General features: G+C 37.5%; 1 protein-coding gene across 1 annotated transcript in view; it reads left to right on the top strand.

The window, feature by feature from the left end:
- Col19a1 (collagen type XIX alpha 1 chain) overlaps positions 1 to 24854 on the top strand; it is a 321254-nt gene that overhangs the window by 226761 nt on the left and 69639 nt on the right. Inside the window, exons 17-19 of the mRNA XM_047558644.1 lie at positions 8846 to 8899; positions 17086 to 17127; positions 22545 to 22607. Coding sequence (XP_047414600.1) covers positions 8846 to 8899; positions 17086 to 17127; positions 22545 to 22607 — 159 coding nt within the window. The remainder of the gene's footprint in view (positions 1 to 8845; positions 8900 to 17085; positions 17128 to 22544; positions 22608 to 24854) is intronic.

Below are 24854 nucleotides of genomic sequence, written 5' to 3'. Positions count from 1 at the left end.
GAAAAATGTCCAAAGTGGCAGATGTGAAAAATTCTCATTCAAGATCCAGAAGCCGCCTTAGCTGCAATTCCTCACCTGCTAATCACACTGCTTCTGAACTTCTGAACCGGGGACGTTGGCCATATCTTACACCAAGACCCTTAGCAGCTATCCATCTTTCCAAGAATGGTGCAGGTACATGCCACTGGGAGGAGAAACTAGACACCTCCTTCCGTGAGAAGATCATGGATCACAGTACCGCTCAGAATTTCCAGAGATTCACTGAGAATGAGCACAGGCTGCTGGCTGCCAACCAAACTTCTATTGCCCTTTGTAAGGGAAATCCCCAAAAGAGATCCTTGATGAATGTTTAAACCAGTATATTGTTATCACTTAAATCCTTCCAATTCCCACGCTACTGACAGACAGGTCTCCCTTCCGCAACAGAATACAGTGGCACTATTGTACTTATTAGAAGGCTATTCCATTTTCTCTGTGTAACAACGTCCCCACACTATCCACTGTGATTTCATGTTCATCAAAATTATCCCCAAGTAGTATCACTGTCTTAGTTACCTAGTCTTTTTTCATTTGACTATTTTTTTATTTTTATTTTTCTTCTACCATATCATAAATTCTAAGACTCTGCCCCATATTTGGTGGTGTTAGAACCTCACATTATTTTAAGATGCTGATTAATATCTTGCTGACTTCCTTCCTTTCCCTCCACAGCTAATTTTGCTTGTTTTCTTCTTCTTCTCTCTCTCTCTCTAATGTAAATCCTCAGTGTTTGTTTCTCTTTGTGCCCTTGTTATTTCTCTTTTAACCTTTGCCTTCTCCCATTCTGGTTGCTTTCCTCTTCATCTCTTCTTGTCCTCCACGTCTTTAAAAATACATATCTACACCATGTCTCAGAGCTTCCTTTGCTTGGCCCTTATTGACTCTCTATCTCATTGAGAAATTCTGTGATATTTTACTTGTGATCTTTTATTCTTCTAGCACCCGCTCATTATCAGGCAATATAAGTGAATGATTAAAAGATCAAGTGTTAATCAGAGTAGGGTCAGGCTAGCTCTTGTCTACTGGTTGTATGACCTTGGATAAGATAGTTAGCCTTCTGTTATGTGTTAAATAAGGATAATACTTCCTTGTTGGATTGTTGTAAGAATTAAATGCAATAATATATGTGTACATACTATAATTTTAATGTGCACCTCCAAAATTAAGAGGTGGGGGATTTGAGAGGTGATTAATGCAAAGCTTTACTACAGCTTCATTTTCAAATATCTAGCCAAATTCTTAGATTGATCTAAATCTCTTGGCCCTTATCTTATTAATGAGGAAGGCCTTATTTTAAAAAACCTTCCATAGCATTTGTAGCTTGGTAGTTTGATCTTCTGCTTTCTGCCATGTAAGGATGCTATAAGAAGGTCCTCACCAGACCAGATGCCAGAGCCTCAATCTTGGACTCCCCAGCCTCCAGATCTGTGAGAAGATAAATCTCTATCTTCTATTTATAAATTTCTTAGTCTCAAGTATTCTGTTATAACAACACAAAATGACTATTACTCTCAAGGATAACTATTATTTGCTAATGTTATTGTTATCTGTACCCCATTTTATCACTTTTTTGCCATCTTATTATTTTTGTCTCCCCCCCCCCCCGAATTTATTCCAGGGCCTACCATTTCCAGGGAAAAAGGGTTGATACTTTTCCTGATTCTTTCATTAACATCTGCTTAGGAACTTTCTTCTCTCTGCTTTGTTTCTCTCCTTCCTGATTTTCTTTGTTCAAGACTATAAATTTCATCATCAAAGAATGTTGACCTAAATATATGCAGACATATTCATTTTCCTTTCTTTTTTAAAAAATCATAATAGCATATTTTATGTAATGGATACAAAACACTATTTAACATAGAATCAATATAAAGTTATTAATGAGAATTTACTTTGTTTTATACAAACTCATTAAAATCCCCTGTGTATTTTATACTGCTAACACATCTCAATCAGACCATCCTTATTTCAAGTTTCTAGAGTCACATGTGGTTAGGGACTACTTTATTGGCAGTGCAGTTCCAGCCACTCAAATTATATGACAGAATTTTTCTTGTTTTGTTTTTTTCTTCCATATTTTTATTGGTGCATTATAGTTATATATAATGGTAGGATTTGTTGTAACATATTTATACATGCACACAATATAACAATATAATTTGGCCGATATCATTTCTCAGTATTTCCCCTTTCCCTTCCCTCCTCCCCAATTCCTTTCCTCTACTTACATGAGACACCCCTCCCCCCCACCACCCTACCACCTTTCTTTTCCTTCTTCCTTCTAGTTTCCACATGTGAGAAAAAGCATACAGCCCTTGATCTTCTGAGTTTGGCTTATTTCACTTAACATAATGGTCTCAACTCATTTTTAATGTGAACAAAAACACTTGAAAATACCTATTTTAAAATGAGAGAATTTCAAATTTCATGACTCTATTAGCTAGTGAATCAAACATGTCTTGGTAATAAAACCAAATGAATGATCCTTTATGGAATTTTGGGTATAAACCATAGTTCAAAGGATATTTGGAGGAAAAAGAGTTCCTCCTAGGAACCTTAAAATTTCCCTCAATATATAATATATGCTGCATGTTTCCTAAAGTGACCCAGGATAATCTCAAATACGAGGCAAATACTGTGTTGAAAATGTGTTGAAATGCAGATGTAATATAAACACTCAAATATTCTGGTTTCAGAACTCATATTTTGAAGTTTAGAGTTTCTAGTAAATTTTTTGGTGGATGGGGGAGAAGAGGTGTTGACATCTCCTCACTTACTAAAAATTTGCAGTAGAAGCATTCTCAGAAAAATAATCCATAATTGTTATAACCATTTAACTTATAAAGTGAAATCCCAAGAGACACTGAAAAAATTTTCATTTAGAGCAAATACTAAGACAAATAAAAGGATCTTTTTCTAAAAGGAAAAATTGATTTCTCAAATATTTTCTATCTAAAGAGCATTATTGACTTTTTTTCCTCCCTCAGGGTTACAGTACAACTTTATACCTTGTAATTCTGGTCAAAAATCTATCCATGAACTCTTTTCCAACTTATCTGGAACTCACTATATAGCCTTGCTTTCAATTAGCTAGTCAGATTCTTAGAGAAATCTAAATCTGTTGGTCCTATCTTCTGTAAATCTAGAAGCAGCAAGCCCTTTGCTCTGTTTGAAACCATTTATAACTAAAACCAAAACCAACAAGCAAGAAATTGACTTTCCTCACAGAATTTTTCTTGTAAGAGCAGTGATTCATTGAATTCAGCAAACATTTGGTGCTAGGAGTGGAGTGGTGAATTGCGAAACTTCTAAGTACCAAACTTGTGTTATGATGGGTTTAGAAGGATTGAAACTCCTGCCCTCATGAGTTTTCATTCCATCTAGAAGTACAGTCATGCACACAAGCCACTATAATTAATGTAAATGTGCTTTGCTAATTATATATAATGTGTAATGGATGGAAACATATGAAAAAATTTCATTTTGACATTTAACTTTTCCAACCTTTATGTTGCTTCATATTGCTATTCCTGTGTCTGAGTTTAGGCTTCATAATTAATTTTTTTAAATACAGGTACAAAAAAATAATTACTGATTGCTCTATTTTCCACCACCCATTAGAACTTTAGAATTGTTTCTTGAAAGTGAGTCCAAATGACTTTCCAATAACAGACTTCCTATCTGTTCTTAAAGCAAAGCTATTTTTAGCATATTTTAAAGAGAGTTGATTATTACAACTTCCTTCACAGAGGTATTTCAAAGGTCATTACTGAAGTTAATTGGAAACCCACAGGACCAAAAGCAGTTGTATATAACCTAAAAATATGTATTTGTGAATCTTGGGAGAAACTCCTAATAGGAAATTGAAGAGCTATGGTGCATAGAGATAAGTGGCATCCAGATGGCTCAAGGAGGCTCAGTCAGCAAAGTTATAAAGGACTAGTGGGTGCTTTTAGAGGAAAGGGAGAAAGGAAAATAGTTTTGGAATGGGTTCAGTGAGTAAGCATATGAGATGACTGAGGGTCTTGATTTACATGGCTAGGGTGAGCTGAGCCAAAAGACTCAAACCCTGGTGTGCACATAGAGCCCACGGCAAAGAATAATGAAGGGGGAAAAGGCAAAAATATGAGTTAAGCATACGAGGTGCATTGACAGAAAAGTGAGAGTACAGCTAAGCCCAGGTCTAAGGAAGTATGTTTCTTTAACAGAGGACTCTTTCCATCTTTTAAACTTTGGGAATGTGCAGCCAATACTGAAACCCACTAAGGGGATGATGGTACAAACACTTCATCATTTTGATGCTATGCCTCTGATAACTCTGGTGGAGGACATCATGGTTTTCTATTTTCTAACTCCAGCAAGATTTTAGCCAAAAATTTCTTAAATGCTGCTATAGCTATTGCTGAGGGTTTGTACTTCCCAAATTACATATACCTTAATTCATTTCATCACACCAGGTGTGGTTCTTTGCAGTAGGAAACAACCTCAGGATCTCTATCCACACTAGGTTTATAGACCTCTCAGATAAGACATGTCAGTACAGTTGGGCTCTGAACAAGTATGTCTCCCTGGAATTCATTAATATTTAAAAGCTGCTCTATAATAGTGTGGTCTTCACTTTAACTCAAATGTCCTGTATTTCCCTGTTTTAGTCAGCTTTTTCACCACTGTGACTAAAAGATCTGACCAGAACAATCGTAGAGGAGGAAAAGCTTATTTGAGGGCTCATGATTTCAGAGTTCTTAGTCCATAGAAGACTGGCTCCATTCCTCTGGGCTCGAGGTGAGGCAGAATATCATGGCAGAAGAGTGTGGCAGAGGGAAGCAACTCACATCAGGATCAGAAAGCAGAGATAGAGACTCCACTTTCCAGATACAAAATATATACCCCATAGCCATGCCCCCAGTGAACCACTTCCTCCAGTCGCAAACCATCAGCTCCAATTACCCCTCAGTTAATCCCATGAGGGATGAATTTGCTGATTAGGTTAATGCTATGACCCAATAATTTCTCCTCCAATAATTTTGCATTGTCTCACACATGAGCTTTTAGAGTATACCACACTAAACCATAACATTCCCAATCCAGTACAAGTAGAGTAAAAGAGATTCCTCAAAAGATAGATATTGTACACTCATACTCTGTTGTGAGCAAGACAAACCTTCAACCAGTTTTCTTAGAAGAACTCCTGAGAGCATTAGCCAAGGCTGACATGCCTTCTGTAGCTGGCCTTTACGTTGGGCCTGGGTCATCTCACTGTCTTCTTGATGGGCCTTTATAAATGCAAACCTCAGAGAAAGTTCCCTCTCAAGTGCCCTAGAGCATCTACTAATAACAGTGGCACTTGTGAAGTCAGGAGACCTGTCACTTAGCACAAATCTTTAACTTCTGCTTCCTCAGAATTGATTGATAGTCCACAAGACTGACAGCTCTTACTAAACTTAGACACAAATGACTCCTTGAATCTTCTCCAACCATGTTGCAAATCAGAACAGAAGATAGAAAAAGAGCACATCTGTGGGTGATGTAGCTATAGGATAGCTACTCATTCCAAGACCCCCAAGGTCTGTACTGTTTTTGTAACCATAAATAGGGAGCTGCTCTTGGCATTTATGTATTAGAGTTTATCCATGGTCATTGCTTTGATTGAAGTTGTTTCTTTCTGACAGTTTCAAAATAACCAGGTGAGTCACTGCTACACTTAACTACAGTCAGTATAGACCTATACTTCCTGAACTCTCACTCTATGCTGGTGTCTCCTTTCAGTCTCTGCAGGGTTTCTTCAGCCCTCTAGGAGAGTTTGCATAAAGTACTGCCTGCACATGGACTGTTAACTGTAAATCTCTATTACATTAATCTTGGAATTTATGGTACCCAAAGTATCTTAGTGACTAAAAGAGTAAGAAAGAAAATGTCATCATAAATGCTCATCATCTGATTAAATAGTAGAGCCTAAAGCTTCAGATCAAACCCATTTGGAGTCCTACTTTGTGGATTTGACATTTTATGGCAAGAAAGGAACATATGAAAATATGGAAGTCACTTTTGTGGGTTTATTAATCTTTTGGGGATCTGAATAACATTATTCAAACTCTTCTATTGGCACTTGGCTCTTTTGAGAGGGTTGTGCTCTTGCCATTGTTTTAGAGGAAGCAGCTTCACTGAGCCACCCAGATTCTCTCACCCCATCCCAAGGGCAAACTCAACAGCAAGATCCAGATTCTAGATGAGGAATGTATTCTGTGTTTATGAGATACAGCTACACTCCACAAGTACGTGGGCAAATAACCAGTCTATTAAGAGTCATACCCAATTCTCATCCAATCCTTTAAAAATTATCGCCATCTTATTGTTTATACTCTTCTCATCCACAGTTAATTTTTCTGTGCCATGAAACCCCTGCCATGCTGTTTGTTCTTCTGCTGCTTTTTCCTTACTGTCTTCTAGAGCCCCCTTTGAAAGCTCTCTGCTTTTGATGTCCCTTGACTACTGCTCTCCCAACAAAGGATTCATTCTGAGTACAGTTGTGTTTTGGAATATTCAGGCATAATCTCCTGATGTGTTGAGAATATGCATGAAGATAGATGCAAGGATGCAAGGGGCTTGTCTCCTTCCCTCAGCTACACAGTAGGGCTGCATCTAAAGGCAAAGTGCTTATTTCCTCCCCTCCTGCCCTAAACACAGTACTGGCTCATAAGAAGTGCTAAGTATAAGTTCTGTTGATTTTTTTTTTTCAATTTCAGTAGGGTGCATAGACCATGGAAGAATGATCATTCATATTCTCTAGGGCAACTTAATACTGTAATTTTTAAAAATTACTAAAAGCACAATTTTAGACTGAGAGTGTGTCTTTATGTTAAGATAGAGTAAATGAGAGCAGACTTGAGCACAATGCTGATATTAACCCTGCCACTTAACCAGTGATAGGAACTTGAGTCAATTAACAATTTCCAGCTCTCATTTTCTTTATCTGGAAATCATAAATAATGATGATGGTGCATTCTTCTTGATGTCATTGTAGGAATTTTCTGGGTTCATCCATATACAACTGTGCATACAATTAGCACTATATAAATGTTGGCTATTTTTATTTGATTGATTCTTCTATTCAAGAGACTGTATTATCAATTGTTCTGCTATATCTGAGAGCCCTAACTATTAAGACTTTCACTTTTTACTGGAAAGGATGTATATGAAGCTAGGTGTATCCACCCCATCACTGTTCTTTGATCTAATGGGCCTTATCACATTCACTGAATGCCTGCTATACATAGACCCCTAAGCTACCTGTCAATGCTCCTATCTACGGTGACTAAAATTCCTACTTGCCTCATCAAATATTTGCAGCAAGATCAAAATGTATGGAACTGCATGTCTTCTGAATTTTGAAAGCGAATTATTAACTTGCATTTTCTTGGCTATAAACTATGCATCAACCCCCAATTCAATGATTGCTTTCCTCATTATTTCATCTAACTGACCTAGAATACTTTACGCAAAGCTGACTGATGGAAAAATAACATGAAAAATATAATGTCATGAGAATTGTTTTCTGACATTAACTCTGTTTTTATTTCAGCAAGGTAACAGCATCGTTTGTCTTTCTAATCATAGTCAGTTCCATTACTCGTGAGGCCCATTATTTTCTCAAGAGTTATACCAAACGGCTCTGAAACATCCATCACCACATCCTTGTGTCCTTTGGCTTAGTGGCACAATGCAAGGGTTTCATATTAAAAGAGATCTTCAGTCACAAGCCATTGATAAGAAGCATCTAGTATAAGTGTTTGCCAGTGTTAATTTTTCTCTATATACCTAAGGCATTTACTACATCAAGGAGTACAGCTAGTAATTGTTCCTTAAAATTTTTCACTTTTCAAAGCTTTCATTCCCTTTTTAACAATATAATCCTTGTATAATGCTGTTGTTGGTTTGCTCAATCCTCCTCTTCCTGTGTCTTACCTTCCAAAGAACTTTGCCTCTATGATATTTTCTCTCTTCATAGCTTTTAAAGTCTAAATAAAATATGCAACCTCTCTTCTGAGATAGCTAAATCTATCTGGCTCAAACTATTTAATCTAAAATAATGCTAAGCTTTATGTTTTCTTATGGTCCTCACCCCAAAAATGTCATCTCTGGAAGACTCTTCTCTCCTTCCCTCCCTAGAAGATTTAGGGATGGACAGATGTCTTCACTTCTTTCCTTTCCACCCCAAGCTCTCAGCACAATGCTTAGGAAATAGTTCCAGGGCAACTAAAATTGACCAGTATTTAAATGTGTTAAGTCTGAGATTCTATAGAAGACATCTTTTTCTGGCCCAGGAGTCCATGTCCAGCCCATTTTCATACAACTTACTCAAAACTGTAAAGCAATAGAAAAATATTTCCCCCATATTTTCTAAGTTAATAACATGTGGAGGCACACATTTCTATAACACATTGATCAAAGCCCTCGGAGAAGAATAAAAAAATAAAATGAAGCTACAGCTTCTTCCCTGGAAGATTCTTGTGGGTATAATTCCTTTTAATAAAGAACATGCTGAAGATTGACCTTCTGGTAAAATGTTACATGTTCCCACTTAGGTTCTCTCTTTGGATTCATATAAGACCTAACTTAGAAAAATCTTTAGGAACCTGATGATCAGTTAATATCCCCATAATTTTTTTAATGAATAGAATATTTGACTAAACAGAATGTTCCTTTTTCTTAACTATATGATTTCAAAGATTCTTAGGAGTATGTTACTTAAATGCACATTGTCTTGGTAAATGCTTGTATATTTGTCTTTGAATTGTTTCTAATACAGGGACCTCCTGGATTACAAGGAGTACAACAGACTCTTGGTGGATATTTTAACAAGGTATGACTTCTCTTTTCCCACAACTTGCATACATTGTGATTTTATGGTATTATATTTTTGAAAAAAAACGTATTAAATCCTAATTTCTCAGACCTTGAAATATGATCAAATATATTGAAACATCTTTCAATACTGAAAACTGTTTGCAAAAATAACATTTATGTATGTGTGTATTACTTTACTCCATATATTATCATAAGCCCAGAGTTCTATTTCTATAAATTAGAGTTTAATTCAAAGTTCAGTTGTTCAGACATTGATAATGTCCTTTGTCTAGTTTCTCTAAGGGCAGAAAGCAATTATTTGCTGCCCGGAAGCTCCGGGTCTCACAGCAGGTGATGAATTTCTTATCAAAACTGGTAGGTGCTGCGCCCAAATCCCAAGTAAACATGCTCACACCATAGATCAGTAGCAGGAGCCCCCACCTGTGAAGGAGCAACTTTTAACTTCCCCAAAGTCTTTTCATCACAACTGGGGTAAGTGGAATGCTGATGTGGAGGTCTCTGAGTGCAAAGGCAAGCCCACTGTGCTCCTGATTTTACAAGGAAGCTACAGAGAGAGAACAGGGATTGGTAACCATGTCTGACCCAAAGGTCTAAATGAAGTCCTTGATGGATTCATCACTCAATAACAAATATTTGTGATCTGATCACTTCTTGTGATGCATTATGTCCACTGATTAGAGCCCTTTTATGCACAATGGCTTATCACTGATATTATGTGTTACAGAAAAAAGTAGAGACAGTCCCCCTTGTGTCTTTTTTTCTATGTTTTCTTGCTTTTGCTCCCTATAAATTCCTCTGAGTACTGTTGCACCTCTCTGTTTACAAATCCCAAAGACACTGTGTTCCAGACCAGGCCTTGAATACAGCTGGTGCTCAAAAAATGTTAAGCAATGAGCTAATTAATTAAAAAACTCTACTTCTTCATTCATCAAATTAAGGTTAATAAAAAGACCTAGATAGTTTGCATTTCACAAATTTAAAATTAAATGTGTAGACAATTTGTTATGCTTTATAAATTTTAGATGGTTATCCTATCTTTTCTCATTTGTTTATATTTCATTAGAAATATTTGTGATATATTTTATGTTTCTTTATTAAACATTTTTAAATAAGTCTGTACAAGCCTTTTCAAAACATTAGGGCTTGGCACAAGTGAAAAAAGTAAGCTAAACGATATCTAAACTTAAGCAATGTAATGACACCTACAGTTATAAAGTAGGACTTACATATGCTTCAAAATAATGAGAATAAGTTGGCTCTCATGTCACAATGTCAGCTAGAAAAAACTAAAACATACACTATATTACTTTCACCCTTGGTGTAAAATTTACCAAATTGCTACTCAGCTACTTAAATATTTGCTAACATTTGCAAAACTTTTAAAGCTTGTATCTTTACAGGTCTCCCAATACTACTTCAGTACATAGTTTATCTTACCAATGAGTCAGTTTTTCCTTAAATGAAAATATATGGAGCCTTTATATTTTAGAGTCTAAAGTTGAGAATCTAAATTTTTAAACTTTAAGGTAGCATTTCAAAAAATATGAGCTGACCATAGCAGCTGAGTGGAATCTTGTTAGTCACAAACCAGTATTTGCAACTTGGCTATTGTCTCACTTAAAAGAACTCCAGCTATCCATTATTGCCATTACAGTTCCGAGGCTCACAGTATCTAGTCCACATGTGCTCTGAATGTGACTTTAGAGCTGGAAGATAACTGGATAAAGAGGAGGGACCACAGCTCCCCACCCTCACCCTCACCCCCCCGCAAATTTTGCAATTTACTAAAATGCATCAGAAAGCTTTAGACACGGGGAATTAACGGAGATAACTTGCCAAACACTTCATTCTGCTTCCTTCTGAGAGCATTTAGAGCTCTGACACCAAGGTCCCACCAGGATGGACAGAGGAGATGCCTCCTCTTTCCAGTGCCTACACTGACGTTTCTGCACTGTGACCACCTCCTCCTCACCCGGAGCTTCACAGAGGAAAGGGTGAACTGTGCTGCAATGAGCGAGATACATGTTTTCACTTGGTGATGTCCTCAGTGCCCATCCCCATCTGTTTTTTGGATACTGAAGTTGTTTCATTTTTCAGTTTGTTGCACGCCCGATGGCCTGGCTATAACAAATGAGCACAGCAAGAAGGGGGGGCCTGCGTAAAACTTTCCTGGAGATTAAATAATGGACCATGTATTGAGACATATAAAGTGACACTCCAAGGTTAAAATAATCTTCCCTTTTAAATTGGCATTGATTTATGGGATGTCTGCACTTGAGCCCTGGCCCTTAGCTCCTAAGCTAGCAGCAGTTCCAACAGTCATGCAGCCCAGATTCTGCTGAAGCAGCTCCCCCAGGGACCATGAATAGCAGACTACTCATATACAACCTATCCCTGTTCTAAATTAAAAGACCCCACTGTTCGTCCCTTGTCCCTGGAACCCTCTCTTGCCCTTTGGCTTTTGTACAGGAATTGATCTTTTTACCTACAAATTCCTTGTGTCACCTGGAGGGGGAAATTCAGGCCCAAGAATTCCTCTCCCTTCACAGTATAAACCAACCATAGAAGGAAAAAAGGACAGTGAGGAATAGAGGGATAGAGACAAAGAAGTGAGGTCAGAAAGATTATATGTGTGTTCATGTGTATTTTTGCATGCTCATTGGGAATGCAATGGATAAAAGGTAGAAGATTTCCCTCTCCATCACAAAAATAATTTGCAAAACAGCTGCTCCCATTCTGCAAGATTGTTTGCCAAAACACAACAATGCTGAACATGTTCTTCCCCTTAAGGAAAATCTGCTCATGATCCAGCAAACTGCTCTTCCAGCTCTGGGGATTTTAATAAAAATTTGATAGGCTCTGTCAATTTCTAAAGCCATCAGCTCCCTACATGGAGAAAAAAATGTCATCTGTGACGGCCAAGTACTGGTGGATTTCACATTTGATGTTGTTTTTCAGAGATACACATTGAAAATGCATAGTTGTGTTACCTTACATCACCACACTTTGTCTCAGCTGTTAGAGATTGATGCCATGCCTCCCAGCAACCAGTTCTGGTGTTCACTTCTCCAAATTGTTGATCCAAAAAAAAACCCATTTGCTAGCTAAATAGTCTATTATTCCTTTCATATGTCAAATCATAACTTCATTTTAATATTCACAGTCTAGAAAGGACAGAAAACCTTTATCCAAAAAATATTTGGGGTCTTTCCAATCAATGAGTTAAGCCCAACAAGAACACATAAAACAAAGGCTTCATTGGAAATACTACAGGCAATGCTTCTGGTCCCAGAAGATTTAACAATAAGCCAAGTTCTAAGTTCCTCCCTCTCCTTCTTTGTGACCCAAGAGCCACACTGTCTTTGGGGGAACATCATGGACTTGGGCAGAGACCAGATGCTTTCAGATCTTAGTTTGATTAGAGAGAGCCCCAAAACTTACCTGGGTCCTCCCCTTCCCTTTCACAACTGATACAATGTTTTCTTGCAAGTAATGAGAAGTTGAACTTTGGGCCACCCTTAGGTCTCATTTCAAGTTGGTACAATGTTCATAGGCCACATTTTATGTTTTAACTTGCTAGGGTTGTCACAACAAAATATCACAAACTGAGTATCCTAAACAGCAGAAGTATATTGACACTTTTGGAGGCTGTAAATACAAGATGAAGGTGCTAGTAGGGCTATGCTCTCTCTGAAGGTACCAGGGAGGCATAATTTCCAGGTCTGTCTCCTAGCTTCTGGTATTCTGGTAGTTCTTTGATCATATTCACATGGCATTCTCCGTGTGTGCACATGTCTCTGTGTCCAGATTTCCCTTTTTCTAAGGATGTGGTCATATGGGATTAGGAGCCCTCCCTACTCCATTATAGTCTCAGCTTAACTAGTTGTATTTGCCATGATACCATTGCCTAAAAGAGTTCATATTCTGAAATACTGGGGAATAGGACTTAAACATTTGAATGGGGCTAGGAGTTACACAGTTTTATAACTTCTTGTTTTGGTTTGGTTTTTTAACTTTGTCTCTTCATACAAGGAATATTATAGCAAGTTCCCCAAGGTCTTAGCTGGGGTATTTTTAATGACCTCATGTTGTGGAAGAGAGTTCATGTCATTGGTTTCTTACACTAGTGGAGCCACAGAAAATTGGTATTTGTTTTGGGGGCATACAAAAATGATTGTCTCCTGTGCTTCAACCCATACATGTCCAGGTACATTCTCTCCTTTCCAGAGAATACACTCTTCAAGGCAGCACAAGACCTCCCACTTGCCTGAACATATAAGTTCCAAAGTTCTGTTCACTATTTCCCAAAAGAACAAAAGACAGTGCTGACATGCCATAATTCTTGAGATGATCAGGCAGATTCCCGCCCTCACATCATGACCTCTCACCATTTTATCTCAAGAACTTTTAATAAACACATTCAAAACTGTGCAAGTATTTATTTTGAAGGCTCACAAGAACCTTCACAATGGCAACAAGCATACCTGAAATAATCAAATAAAATCAAAACAGCATCTGAAAAAGAACTGCAACTCCAAAGACACAAAAACGGTTTCTAATATTCTGTAAAGCCAGGTAACTCTCTAGTATTAGTGAAGGTGGAAAGAAGAATCACACTTCAGTGAACAAGTGGTACCGAAGTTCAAGTTTGAATCTGCCTCATGTGTTAACTCAGGCGTGGATAACAGAACCAGAGGCCCCTGATGGCCTTTGAATAGTTGGATTTCCTGGCCTAGCTATTGAGTAAAGCAACTATAGGGTGCTCTGATACACAATAGATGGCCCTGTTGTTTCCTGGGTATAAATACCTCCAGAAAATCAAGATTTTAGAACAATGAATCCTGTTGGTAGAACAACATGAAGCTACAGAGAAAAACTGAGAGGACATCTATCATAAGAACAATAACAGCATCAATTATAAACCACTTATTTCTTATTGGAGTAGCATGTGAATAACATGGAAGGTACTTTTAAGGTCTCAAAAATACAGCAATAGTGATCTGAACTGGTGACAGCATTTTTGTTGTTTAAACATTTCTGTACTTTTAGTTTTTCTGCCAAATCATGTATCTTTAATCAGAAAATAAAAGGAAACCATATGAATTAGAATTATTGACTTATTTACTCAACAAGAATTTATTGAATGCTTCATTTTTGCTAGTTACTTAAATAGGCATGGAGGATTCAATTCTGGGTCTTCATGGAGCTTAAATTCTAGTGCAAGAGGTTTTTTAAAAAAAAAACAACTTTTAAGTATGCACAAAAAATAAATAAAATTAGCATTATAAGAGGAAAATACAATGTTCAGTGAGAGGGTATGAGAAGAGGACTTACCTGGAAGACTGAGGAGACCATGAAAGGAACTTTACAATAGTTGAGACTAGAGGGAGTACAGAAAAAGAAGTAAAGCCAAAGAGTAGTGATCCAGAGGCTGAGATGGAAGGATCTTGGTCCATGTGAGAAGCTGCAAGAAGAACACTGTAGCCAGAACCTCAGAGGGAGAAGAATGGCCCAGATAATGCTGGAGAGTGTTTGATGCCTCTGTTAAGGCTTTCAAAGAAGTCAGAACATCTAGAAAAGGTATCTCTCTTACCTTGTGTAGAGAATGTATGTGTCAGGGAAATAAGAATGAACTGCAGAAGGCCAATTAGGGAGCCAATGCAATGATCCTGGTGAGACATGATGGTGGTCTGCCTAGGATGAAGGCAGATAGCCCAGAGAAGAAATCTGGGAAGAGTCAAGGAGACTGAATGACTGTACATGAGGAGTAAAGAAAGGGTGGTAGGAGGAATGACACCCTGACTGAAGGAACGACTGAAGGAAGAAGGGTTCTATGGAAGAAGGGTTCTATGGAAGAAGGGTTCTATGGAATGCGGGTTGTCTTTCTTTCCTTGATTTTTTTCAACTGTAAAATAAAATTACTTGCTTATTTAAAAAGAGAAACTGCAGAATTAAATTGGGAAGACATTAATTATCATTCTCCCACTTCTGGACTAACCAATGTTATCTGTATGATGTAACTCTCTCTTCTTTTTTATCTTATATGTGTATTTATTGCATATTTTTACTTCAGCTTTGAATTGCTTCTAGAATTTACAAATGATTACATCAAACAGGAAATTAGATATACAGATCTAAAATTCAGACAGAAGGTGCATGATGGGTATACAAATTTGTCTTTGTGTTTATGATGCCTGGGACATGGGGACAGATAAGAGCGCTTGAGAAAAAGTGTTGAGTCACATGAGAAGAGAGCCTGGACAGTCCAGGGGAAGCCCATTTGCAGTTAAAAGAGGGAAAAACAAAAGAGGTGAAAGAGAAAGAAATGAGATCATAGAAGCTAAGAAAGTGGCAGGTGCAGCCAAAAGGTCATTAATGCAGAGTCCGTTTCACTGAACAGCAGAGAAAGCTTGCCAACTTAGAGTCACTTCAGTGGAGTGGTTGGGGCCAAAGTCACATTACTATGAGGTTAGGTAAAAATTGGAGATGAATAAGTGATATCAAAGCAAAGGGAACTCAGCTGACAAAGTTAAAGAAGCAAGGAAGTAGTTATTTAAGAATTTTGCAATAGAGGAGAAAGGCCAGACTCAGCCTGACCTCAGCTTCACTGAAACAAAGGGGAGCTTTAAAGTGCTGAAGTGAGAGAGAGAACAAAGATACACTTGGCCCTCCTTACCTATGGGTTCCACATCCGAGGACTCAACCAACCAACTGTGGGTGGAAAATACTTGTAAAATATTACATCTTTACTGAATATTTACAGACTTTTTTCTAGTCATTATTCCTAAATAACACAATATAACAGCTATTTGTATATTATTTACATTGCATTAGGTATTTTAAGTGATCTTAAGATAATTTAAAGTATAGGGAAAAATATGAATAAGTTGTATGCGAATACTGTAACATTTTATATAAGGGGCTAGAGAGTCAACAGATTTTGGTATCGGCAGGGGAGCTAAAAGCAATTCCCTATGGATGCTAAGGGATGACTGTATTTGTGGTTTTACCCAAAGAAGAAGAAATTTTGTCACATCTTTGAACAAGGTTTACACTGTGGGGCAAGGCTGAAGTTCGGCTCCCACCCTCCCACAGAGGTGGAGAAACTGGACTACATCTTTCTTAGTGACTACGTTTCAAAGGAATTGCTCCTGGTCCTTGAGAAAGATATTTCAGGGGTAAGCCAAGGGGAAGCTTTTAAAAAGATTTCCATCTCAAAAGGGTAGGAAAAGGATTTACCACCACAAGTTTTCTAAATTAAGTGCTTTAAGAAAAGGGAAGTCAGGGCTTAGAGTCAGAAAGAACCTGTCTAAAGTGTACTCCAGGTTACAGGAACATCAAGGCCATTTTGGTCAGTGGACACACAAAAATATTTCAGGGCCATTTGAGATAATTGTCCAAGAACAAAGAAGAGAGATAGCTTAAGAGAAATGTGTACCCTGGGAACTGTGTATTCAGTGTTAAGTCTGAAAAAGGTAAATCAGGTAGAGAGAAAGAGAAACATTAAAGAATTTTGCCAGTTTTAGTTACATTTGCTTAATTTTCACAAATTTTCCAATTTCATCTAATGGGAATAGGTAACATTAATGAGGAAAACATCCCAAAAAGGCAAAGGGCATGTGATTCATAGGACTTATAGAAGATACAAGGAGGGACAGTTCATTGGCCACCATCATATGTCCTTGTGCATGGGTTTGTAGATTTGGTGACAGGAATTTGAAGTGCTGCCTGAAAATTTGTATTTTTTCAGTATGGTAATAGGAAAAGTTATCTGCCCAGGGAAAAGAATCAAATTAGTGGTCTTGGAACAACAAAGAAGATTTGAGCAGAGGGAAAGCAGAGAACTCAGTCATAGTTGGGGTCAGTGGAGAGTACCAGGTGTGAATGTGAAGAAGGGAGGCTTTGCCCCACTGGGTGTGGAGTATCTCTAGAAGCCATCTTCTGGAGAAGTCATAGAGAAGACAGATGGGGTTTCCAACATCTGAGCTTTATATCAGAACATCTAATAGGACCATTTAACCAAAGCTGAGGAAGACAAAAATGTCTGTCAAATTCGCATAGTATCCATAAAAAGCTGACACATAATAACTGGCTATACTTTTCAAGACTGAATGCATTAAAAATGAGTGGACATTTTTTTTTTTCTTTCTTGGTTACTTTTTTTTTTTTATTTTTACCTAGGGAAATGGTGAACTTGGAGCTGGCGGCCCTAAAGGAGAAAAGGTAATAAGATTTTCAATGAGAATTAAAAGACCCAGTGTTTTGTACCAACCTGTAGCCCCCTGTGGCAGTCAGGTCCCCTTAGCAGGAAGCAAGAGCTTCACCTGCCTCCTGACCAGGCAACTCCTCAGTGACCAGTGCCCAGCAGCAGTTGGCTGCAAGAAATGGGACAGATCAAGGGGAAATAACTATAATGAGGTAAAATAAATTAGGCCCCAGGATTTGGCTTATCATTAGATGTTTGGTGAATAGCATGGGTAGCAAAAACAGTCCAAAGACCCCTTGGGTGAAATGCCTCAGTCTCAGGCCCCATCTCATGTGTTTGTAAGTACTAAACAAAAACTGGAACTTTTTTTTGTTGGAACATTTATTAATGGGGTTTCAATCTGTACAGCAGTGTTTTAACCAAATAATAATCCCAAAAGCAGTTTTAAAATGAGAGTGCTGTTGAATTTCCATTGCACTTAATTCTAATCATTCACAAGCTTGATTTTATTAACTGTGAAGATGACAGATTCACTTTTCTACTAGAAAAGATGTTTCACTCCTCTTTGACTGTAAAATTGCCATGACCTTGGATTCCGTGTGAATGTGCCATTGTCCGGGAAAACAAGAAACTAGCACATTAAATCTACCAAGATAAGTAGAAGGTGGCTGGTGAATGCCACCTTCACTCATTCGCCCAGTAAAAACTGTCTTGATTGAGGGTAGGATATTTCAATATGAATCCAAGAAAATATGACCTCTGTGCATTATAAAGCCGTGCAACCAATCTATTCAAAAGATCATGCATACCTCACTAGAAAATACTGCTAAAAGAGAATCTCAACAGAAACTAGGAACTTCTTTTAGATTAGCCATTGAAAATGAAATTTTCTGCAAAATAATTAAATAAATAAAACCTTGACATTCTGAAAGAGATTTAAAAAATGATTACAAGTGCAAGTCACTTGTGTGTCTTGGATTTTACTGCTAGTACATTAGCATTATTTCCTGTAACCCAATAGCTTACAGAAACCATAACCCACCATAACAAACGCATTACATTTTAAGCAATTACTGCTGGACACATGCAGGCGAGGGGGCAGAGAGAAAGCCATGAAGCTTGTCACATATAACAGCTGAGCAAAGGAGAGCAGTGTGACACTTTTAAAGCATTTAAATGATGATTCATTCCTTGAAACAAAACAGCTGGCTTCTGTTTTGCTATATTCATTAGGAAACATATGTTACTTAGGAATTTGTAAGACCTCACTGATGAGAAATTTGATTCTGTAAAACAGGTGTATTTCAAACTCTAAGGACCTTTTCTAGTGCTCAAAATCTCTTCTAATTGCTTCAGAATCTTAAGTGGAATTAGACAAAGCCAGTGGCATAACTGTTCCCTCTTCCCATCTAAATAAATAACTTAGAAGAACCTACAGGGAACTTGATACAGTATCTGATATAAATGTACATATGAAAAGATTTTTTAAATTGTAATTAATAGGGAAAAGCCTCTGCCTATAAGTAACACATAAAATAAATTAAAAGACATAAGCATAACAGTTGCTAGAGAGTGAAATGAACTCTATTTAACATTCACTTCTTATCTATTCTGGATCAATATATTTGTTTTTAAAATTACAGTGTTGCTCAAGGGTCAATATAGTGAAATTCTAGAACTTCCTCTAGTTGCTCTCACAGGTCTTTTGCTTTATGCCTGTGGAGACTCCAGGGGTCCAGATTCCTGGCTGCACATGGGAATGACCTGGAGAGCTTTTAGGAAATGCCTGCTCCAGCCCTATCCATCCTTCCCATAGAGACTTTGCCTTGGGGTGACACCAACAGCTCTATCACTTAAAAGTGCTTCAGATGATTCTCACATGCAGCCAGGGATAAGAGCCACTGAGTGATGGGACCAGCATGGACTTTGGGGTCAAAAGTTGGTTGTGGCATTAATAGCTTTGTCAGCTTAGGAAAGCCACTTCATTTCTGTAAGCATCAGTTTCCTCAATTTAGCTATCAGAGTTTGTGGGAGGATGAAATCAAATGAGATGAACTTACCCAAAAGCACAATTCCAGACACATATGAAGCCCTCCCTAAAAATTAGGTATTTTTCTCTTAAACTTTCTTCCCTCTCATGAGGTCTTATTTAGTTTTGTTTTGTTTTGTTTTGTTTGGCACTAATTGTTACCATCCTCAGTGCCTTGTCTTGCTGCTCTTTGCATCTGCCACCACAATTTCAACAGAGAATGGACTCAACTTGTGTTATAGAATGAAAGATTTAACCAGAGTGTAACTTAAACACACACATGACTTATTGTGGCTGTACAACATGCCACTTCTCTATGCACTGATCACAAAGTAGAATTACACAACCTATTCTTCAGAACCCAACATCAAAACGAGGCACCAGAAAAGTTCAACCAGTCTTAGAATGTATGTAGAAATCACTTCCAGTGTAGCAGCTGCTTCCTGTATCAAACATACTAAGACAGGGAGAACCAGCAGGAAAAACAATTTGATATTGGCAGTAAATGGCAATGGAGGCCATACCTCCACATGACCAGTAGAATTGAAATAATGACTTCCGCTAATGTAGCTTGCCTGAGGCTGAAAGGATCCAATGAAGGAATCATGTATATGTAGATAACTTAAGGAGAGCTGCTGCTTTATAGAGACAGTGGAACAAGGTAGCAGAATAAGGACTCCTGAGAAAATAGCCAGTGTTTTGTTGTTGTTGTTGTTGTTTTCTTTTTTGAGCAGACTATCAGGGGGACAAGATGGAATCTCAACAGCAAATGACCTTTTAAATAGCACAAAAGTATCAAACCAAAGGATGGTCTTTGCTGATGCTCAGTAAATTCATTACTTGTCTTTCAACTCACATCTATAAATCATTGAACATTCATTCTTAATATGAAATACAACCCATGTGTTTCTGAGGTTTGGGTATAAACACTTTTGTTTGCATAATTTTATATGAAGGACATGGTCCTAAGGATTATTCCAAGCCCAGCCTCACACAGGGACTATGCCTGGGGACAGATCACACCCTATTCTGTTCTTGCTGTTTCATTGAAGCACTATTTACATCTGTTCCAATATGTAATATCTTTGAATATAATTACTTTTATTCTTCTGCCAACACTCCTACCCTCCTTTGATTTTTGAGCTGAGGTGATTTTTATAAGTAATTTCTAGACCATTTCCCCACTTTCTCCTTTTATTTTATTAGGTGTGTCTAATTACTAATCATATTTTCCCTTCACACTTATGTACTGGGGAATTTAGCACCTATCTGATAGGTAACATGAAGGTCATTCTAATGCCTATTCAGGTCTTGTTTATTTCTTCTTTCAACCCCCAACAATGGATGCCTTAAAATATTCACCAATTCTTTCCATACTTTGGTTATAATTTACTGTCTATAGAAAAAATATTTTACAATGTGTAAATATAAACTGAGGTTATACTAGGTGTTTAGAGATTTAGAAGGAAAAATATTTCTTTATTTTGCTCTGTATTAAGACAAAAACATCTATCTAGCCAAATTCTAAATTACATGGGTATTGCTTCAAAGAACATATTATTTAAAATGTAAGTAAATCTAGAGAAGAAATAAGCCGCGATTGTATAGGTGATGTGACATAGAAAGAACTATACAGTTGGTGTGCAGATGAGCACACTTTGGGAAACCCTGCTATAGAATATGCATAGTAACAAGTCCATGCGTTGACTCCTTCTCCATTTGGTTTCTTGGCTTTCCCAAATAGGGCTCTAACATTACTGACAGGAAGTCTGTCATACAAAAAAATCAATACTGAGGTTTAAAAATTTCAATAGAATCAAGATTACACTTACAAAATACATTTCACAAACCTAAAAAACTGATTAATAAAAACACAATCATGATTATCCTTTCCACAAAATGCCAAAAGATGGATTGTGATAGAAACTGTAGAAATAAGTCCAAGATTTGAGGACTGTGATAAATTTGCAGTTGAAGTACTTTGAGGTAGACAGTTGTTTGAGGCTTCAAAATAAAGACAGAGATACCTCCACACAAGGGGGCAAGTAGAGGACATTCACTTCCTCCTTGGTCATGACAGAGGAAAGCTAGAGACAGAAGAAAGCTGAGTGACCATCAGTGGGGCTGGCATAAGGCCTGGCCACCAGCGCATCAGCATGTCATGCAGATTATGTACCTTATGAGCAAGATCACACATATCAACACAAATGGACACTGGGAAAAAAACAAGCCACAAACCACTATATACATGATAAAACTATTGATTGAATTTGTTTTACATACTTAAAATATGCATTGTTTATGATTCCACATAATGTAGTAAAAAGTACAAACATATGGACTGAAAGATAAATACCAAATTCATGAGAGTGATTCCCTCTGGGATACAGAGGGAAATACAAAGGATTTTATCTTTGATGGTAAATTTTTTAATTAACTTTCATTTTAAGAGCCTAGTATATGAAGGTTTGGCATATTCAACCCTATGTTTTCTGTGTGTGTGTGTTTGTGTGTAAGTTAAAATAAAACGAAATACAACAATGGCAAGAAGTATATGTACCCGGAAATGCAAAAATGTAATGGTGAATATCATTTTACAAAAATGCTCTTGAGGTAAAAAAAAAAAAAAAAAAAAAATCAGAATTCCATATCTCCTAACAGCTATGTTTAAGAATTAGGTGGTTATTCAGGGATCTTGGTAAACGCTAGAAGGAACACAATGCTGGAATTTCTCTGAAGTCCGATTAGTGATATAATTCCTTTCCATAAGTGTTATCTCACAAATTGTATTTTCTGGAAATACTCTTTATATGTCACATACAAATCCCTCTTCAAGATTTTCGACCAGGACGTCCTAGACATTTCTAAGCTGCTGCTGTCACCACACAGATGAGAATGCCTTCTTTGTTCACAGTCAGGCATCTAAGAAGCAGGACAAATACTGGGGACAGCAGGACTCAGTTTTCTTCACAGGACTCTGGTGTCCCCCTGCTCCTCCACCCTGCCTATAAAAAGAAAGAAGTGTCTAGAATAAAATGAGTCTGGGCAATTGTGTCTTTTAAAGGGCCTGAAAACTGAAATCACAAAAAAATTACTTTTTGATACCCCAAAACAAAATGAATTTTTCTCCTGTAGATTCCTTGAAAAAATAATTAACATTTTTTACATTAATTTTAAATATCATAATAAAATGTTATTGATCTCTGAATGATCTAAAGGTATTTTTGACGTGCCTACAATCACACTCATGCAAATAGCCTAACCATATTTAGCACTTCACCTTGTTTCTTGCACTGTAATAGATAAATTCTATGGTTAGTGGAAGCAAGCAACCCTCTGGTCCTGACAGTCAAATAGTACCTATGGACTCTCATGCAAATCTCTCTTCTGCTTTTTCCTTCAAAGGGTGAAACAGGACTGCCAGGATTTCCAGGGTCCGTTGGCCCTAAAGGACAAAAAGGAGAACCTGTAAGTATTTTAACTTGGAGGGCAGAGTAAGAATAAAAAAAAAAAAAAAAAAAGATTACCTAATTAATTAAATTTTTTTTCCAGATCAGCCCCAATTTTCATATACCTTGTTTGACCCTATCATGGTGAATAACAGTATGATCAGATCTTTAAGCAAGTATATACTATGCCAGGCACTAAGTCTTGTACATAAATTAACTCATTTAATCCTTTAAAAAATTCCATGAGGTAAGCTATTATTACCTCATTCTTCAGGTGAGAAAAATGAGGCACAGAGAGGTCAAGCAACTTTCCCAAGAGCACATAGCCAGTAAGTATTAGAACCATGAATCACACCTAGGTGAGCTAAACTCGGGGTTTCAAATCACAAAGTTGCCCTGCTGTAACTGAACACGATAGTTAGAATGAATAGCAAAGACAGATAGTAGTTTATATAAAAACTCAGAAACATTTATCTATCTACTCAAACAAATGCTCTCAGTCTACCTTCTGAAGTTACATTTTGCAAGAGCAAAGAGATTTCTCCAAGTCACTTTTCAATATTGCTATGGCCAGTTTCTTTTAAAACTTAGTTTTTTCAGTGAGGAATTAAAAAATGAAAACAAAAAACCTACTATCTACTACATCTCTTATATTCAAATAGGACTACCTAAACAGATTAGAGAAAACCTAGTCACCAAAAAAGGAAAGAAAATTTATGGCTTTCATTTAAAAAAAAAAAGCAGCCTTCAAGAATCAGCAAGAATTAGGCTTTGTTTTTTTAAAAATGCAATGCATCTTTTTAAATCATTTACCCATTTCCTCGTCAGAGCAAATTAGAGATATTGGTTGACCAGGGGATGAAGAATGAAAAGGTCACTAATAATGCCTGCATAAAAAGAGGGAACAATGGTAAAGGTATTTAATGTTAGGAAGTCGGTTTTCCCTATGCTTCAGTGCCAGTATTTAAGCACCTTTAGCAATGGCAATAATTTATCCCAGACAACTTTAAATCAGAATGGTACCTGTGAACCTCAGTTATTTTACCCCAGGGGTCATGCTAGCCCTTAGTACCAAGTCCAAACCTCCCTACTTCAGTGCAGAACCTAACAGGATTTAATATTCCTCCCACAAGTGCAACCTGGTGGATACCACCCCTTCCCTTTGCCAACTCACTCCTCATGCTCCACACTTGAAGGTTCTCCTACCTGCTTCTCTAGGTGGCCATTATGTCCCCTTCAAGCCTAAACACCTGTCATCCACTTTCTCTTAATTGCCATGTGGATCAAGAAGGACCTGGCAGTAAGATATTCTCAAATTCCACTGGAAAAGAGCAGAGTAGAGAAACTTTCAATGAGTTCAAGCAGTGCTTCTCAAACAGGAATATGTGATTGAATCCTGCTGTTCTAATTTAATAGATCTGGGGTAGAGCCTACATTTCTCACAGTTTCTGAGATGATGCCGATACTGATGGTTCAAGGACCCACTCTGAGAAGCAAGGGTTGGAGAATTTCATGGTTTCTGGGGTGATAGGCCTTTCCCTCCTCAGGATGCCCTCTGGCTTCCTGTCCCATCACTAGTGTTCAGGGCAAGCCCCTGGCCCCACTGGGACTGCTTCAGTGTACTTTATCCAGGAAGAAGCTTCCTTTCCTTCTAACTCTTCTCCTTGCCACTTCCCTCTTAATCCTTTAAGCATCTACCACCTCTATTCATCCTGTTTGCCTTCCTCCCTGCTCCCACATAAAATACCATAAATTTTACATAATTATGCAGAGCAGTTTAATTCTTTGTGGTATCAATCTTTTTATTCCAGAACAGGATCTGGACTTATCTTTGCATAATAGCCAGAAGGCCCAATCAGAACAGTAGTCATTATCCAAAGTTTAATTCCGAACCACTGATCCTGTATAGCAACTGTCAATGGCAATTTGTCCCTCTCTACTGGAAATTCAGAAAATGACAAGATGTGCAACATACTGGAGCTAAAATAAACATAAGAGATCATCTAGTTAAACCCCATGATTTTATAGAAAAAGGGAGGTTCTAATAGTTTAAGTGATTTGCTCTGGATAGTAGTAGTTGGAGCTAGGACTACTAAATATCAAGTCTCTATAAAACCAGACTCCTGGATTTTTTTTCTTTTGCAAGCTACTTTATTCAGTGTGGATTTTGAGCAGGACAGTGACTCTAAACAATCAAGAACATGATCATAAGCAAGCACTGACCTAACCAGTATGACCCCTTGCTTATATTTAATTAACATGTCAA

The sequence above is a fragment of the Sciurus carolinensis genome, chromosome 7, assembly GCF_902686445.1.
Source record: "Sciurus carolinensis chromosome 7, mSciCar1.2, whole genome shotgun sequence".
In the NCBI taxonomy this organism is placed as follows: domain Eukaryota; kingdom Metazoa; phylum Chordata; class Mammalia; order Rodentia; family Sciuridae; genus Sciurus; species Sciurus carolinensis.
The sequence above is the reverse complement of the archived record's forward strand: the minus strand, read 5'-3'. Positions and strand labels throughout refer to the sequence as shown.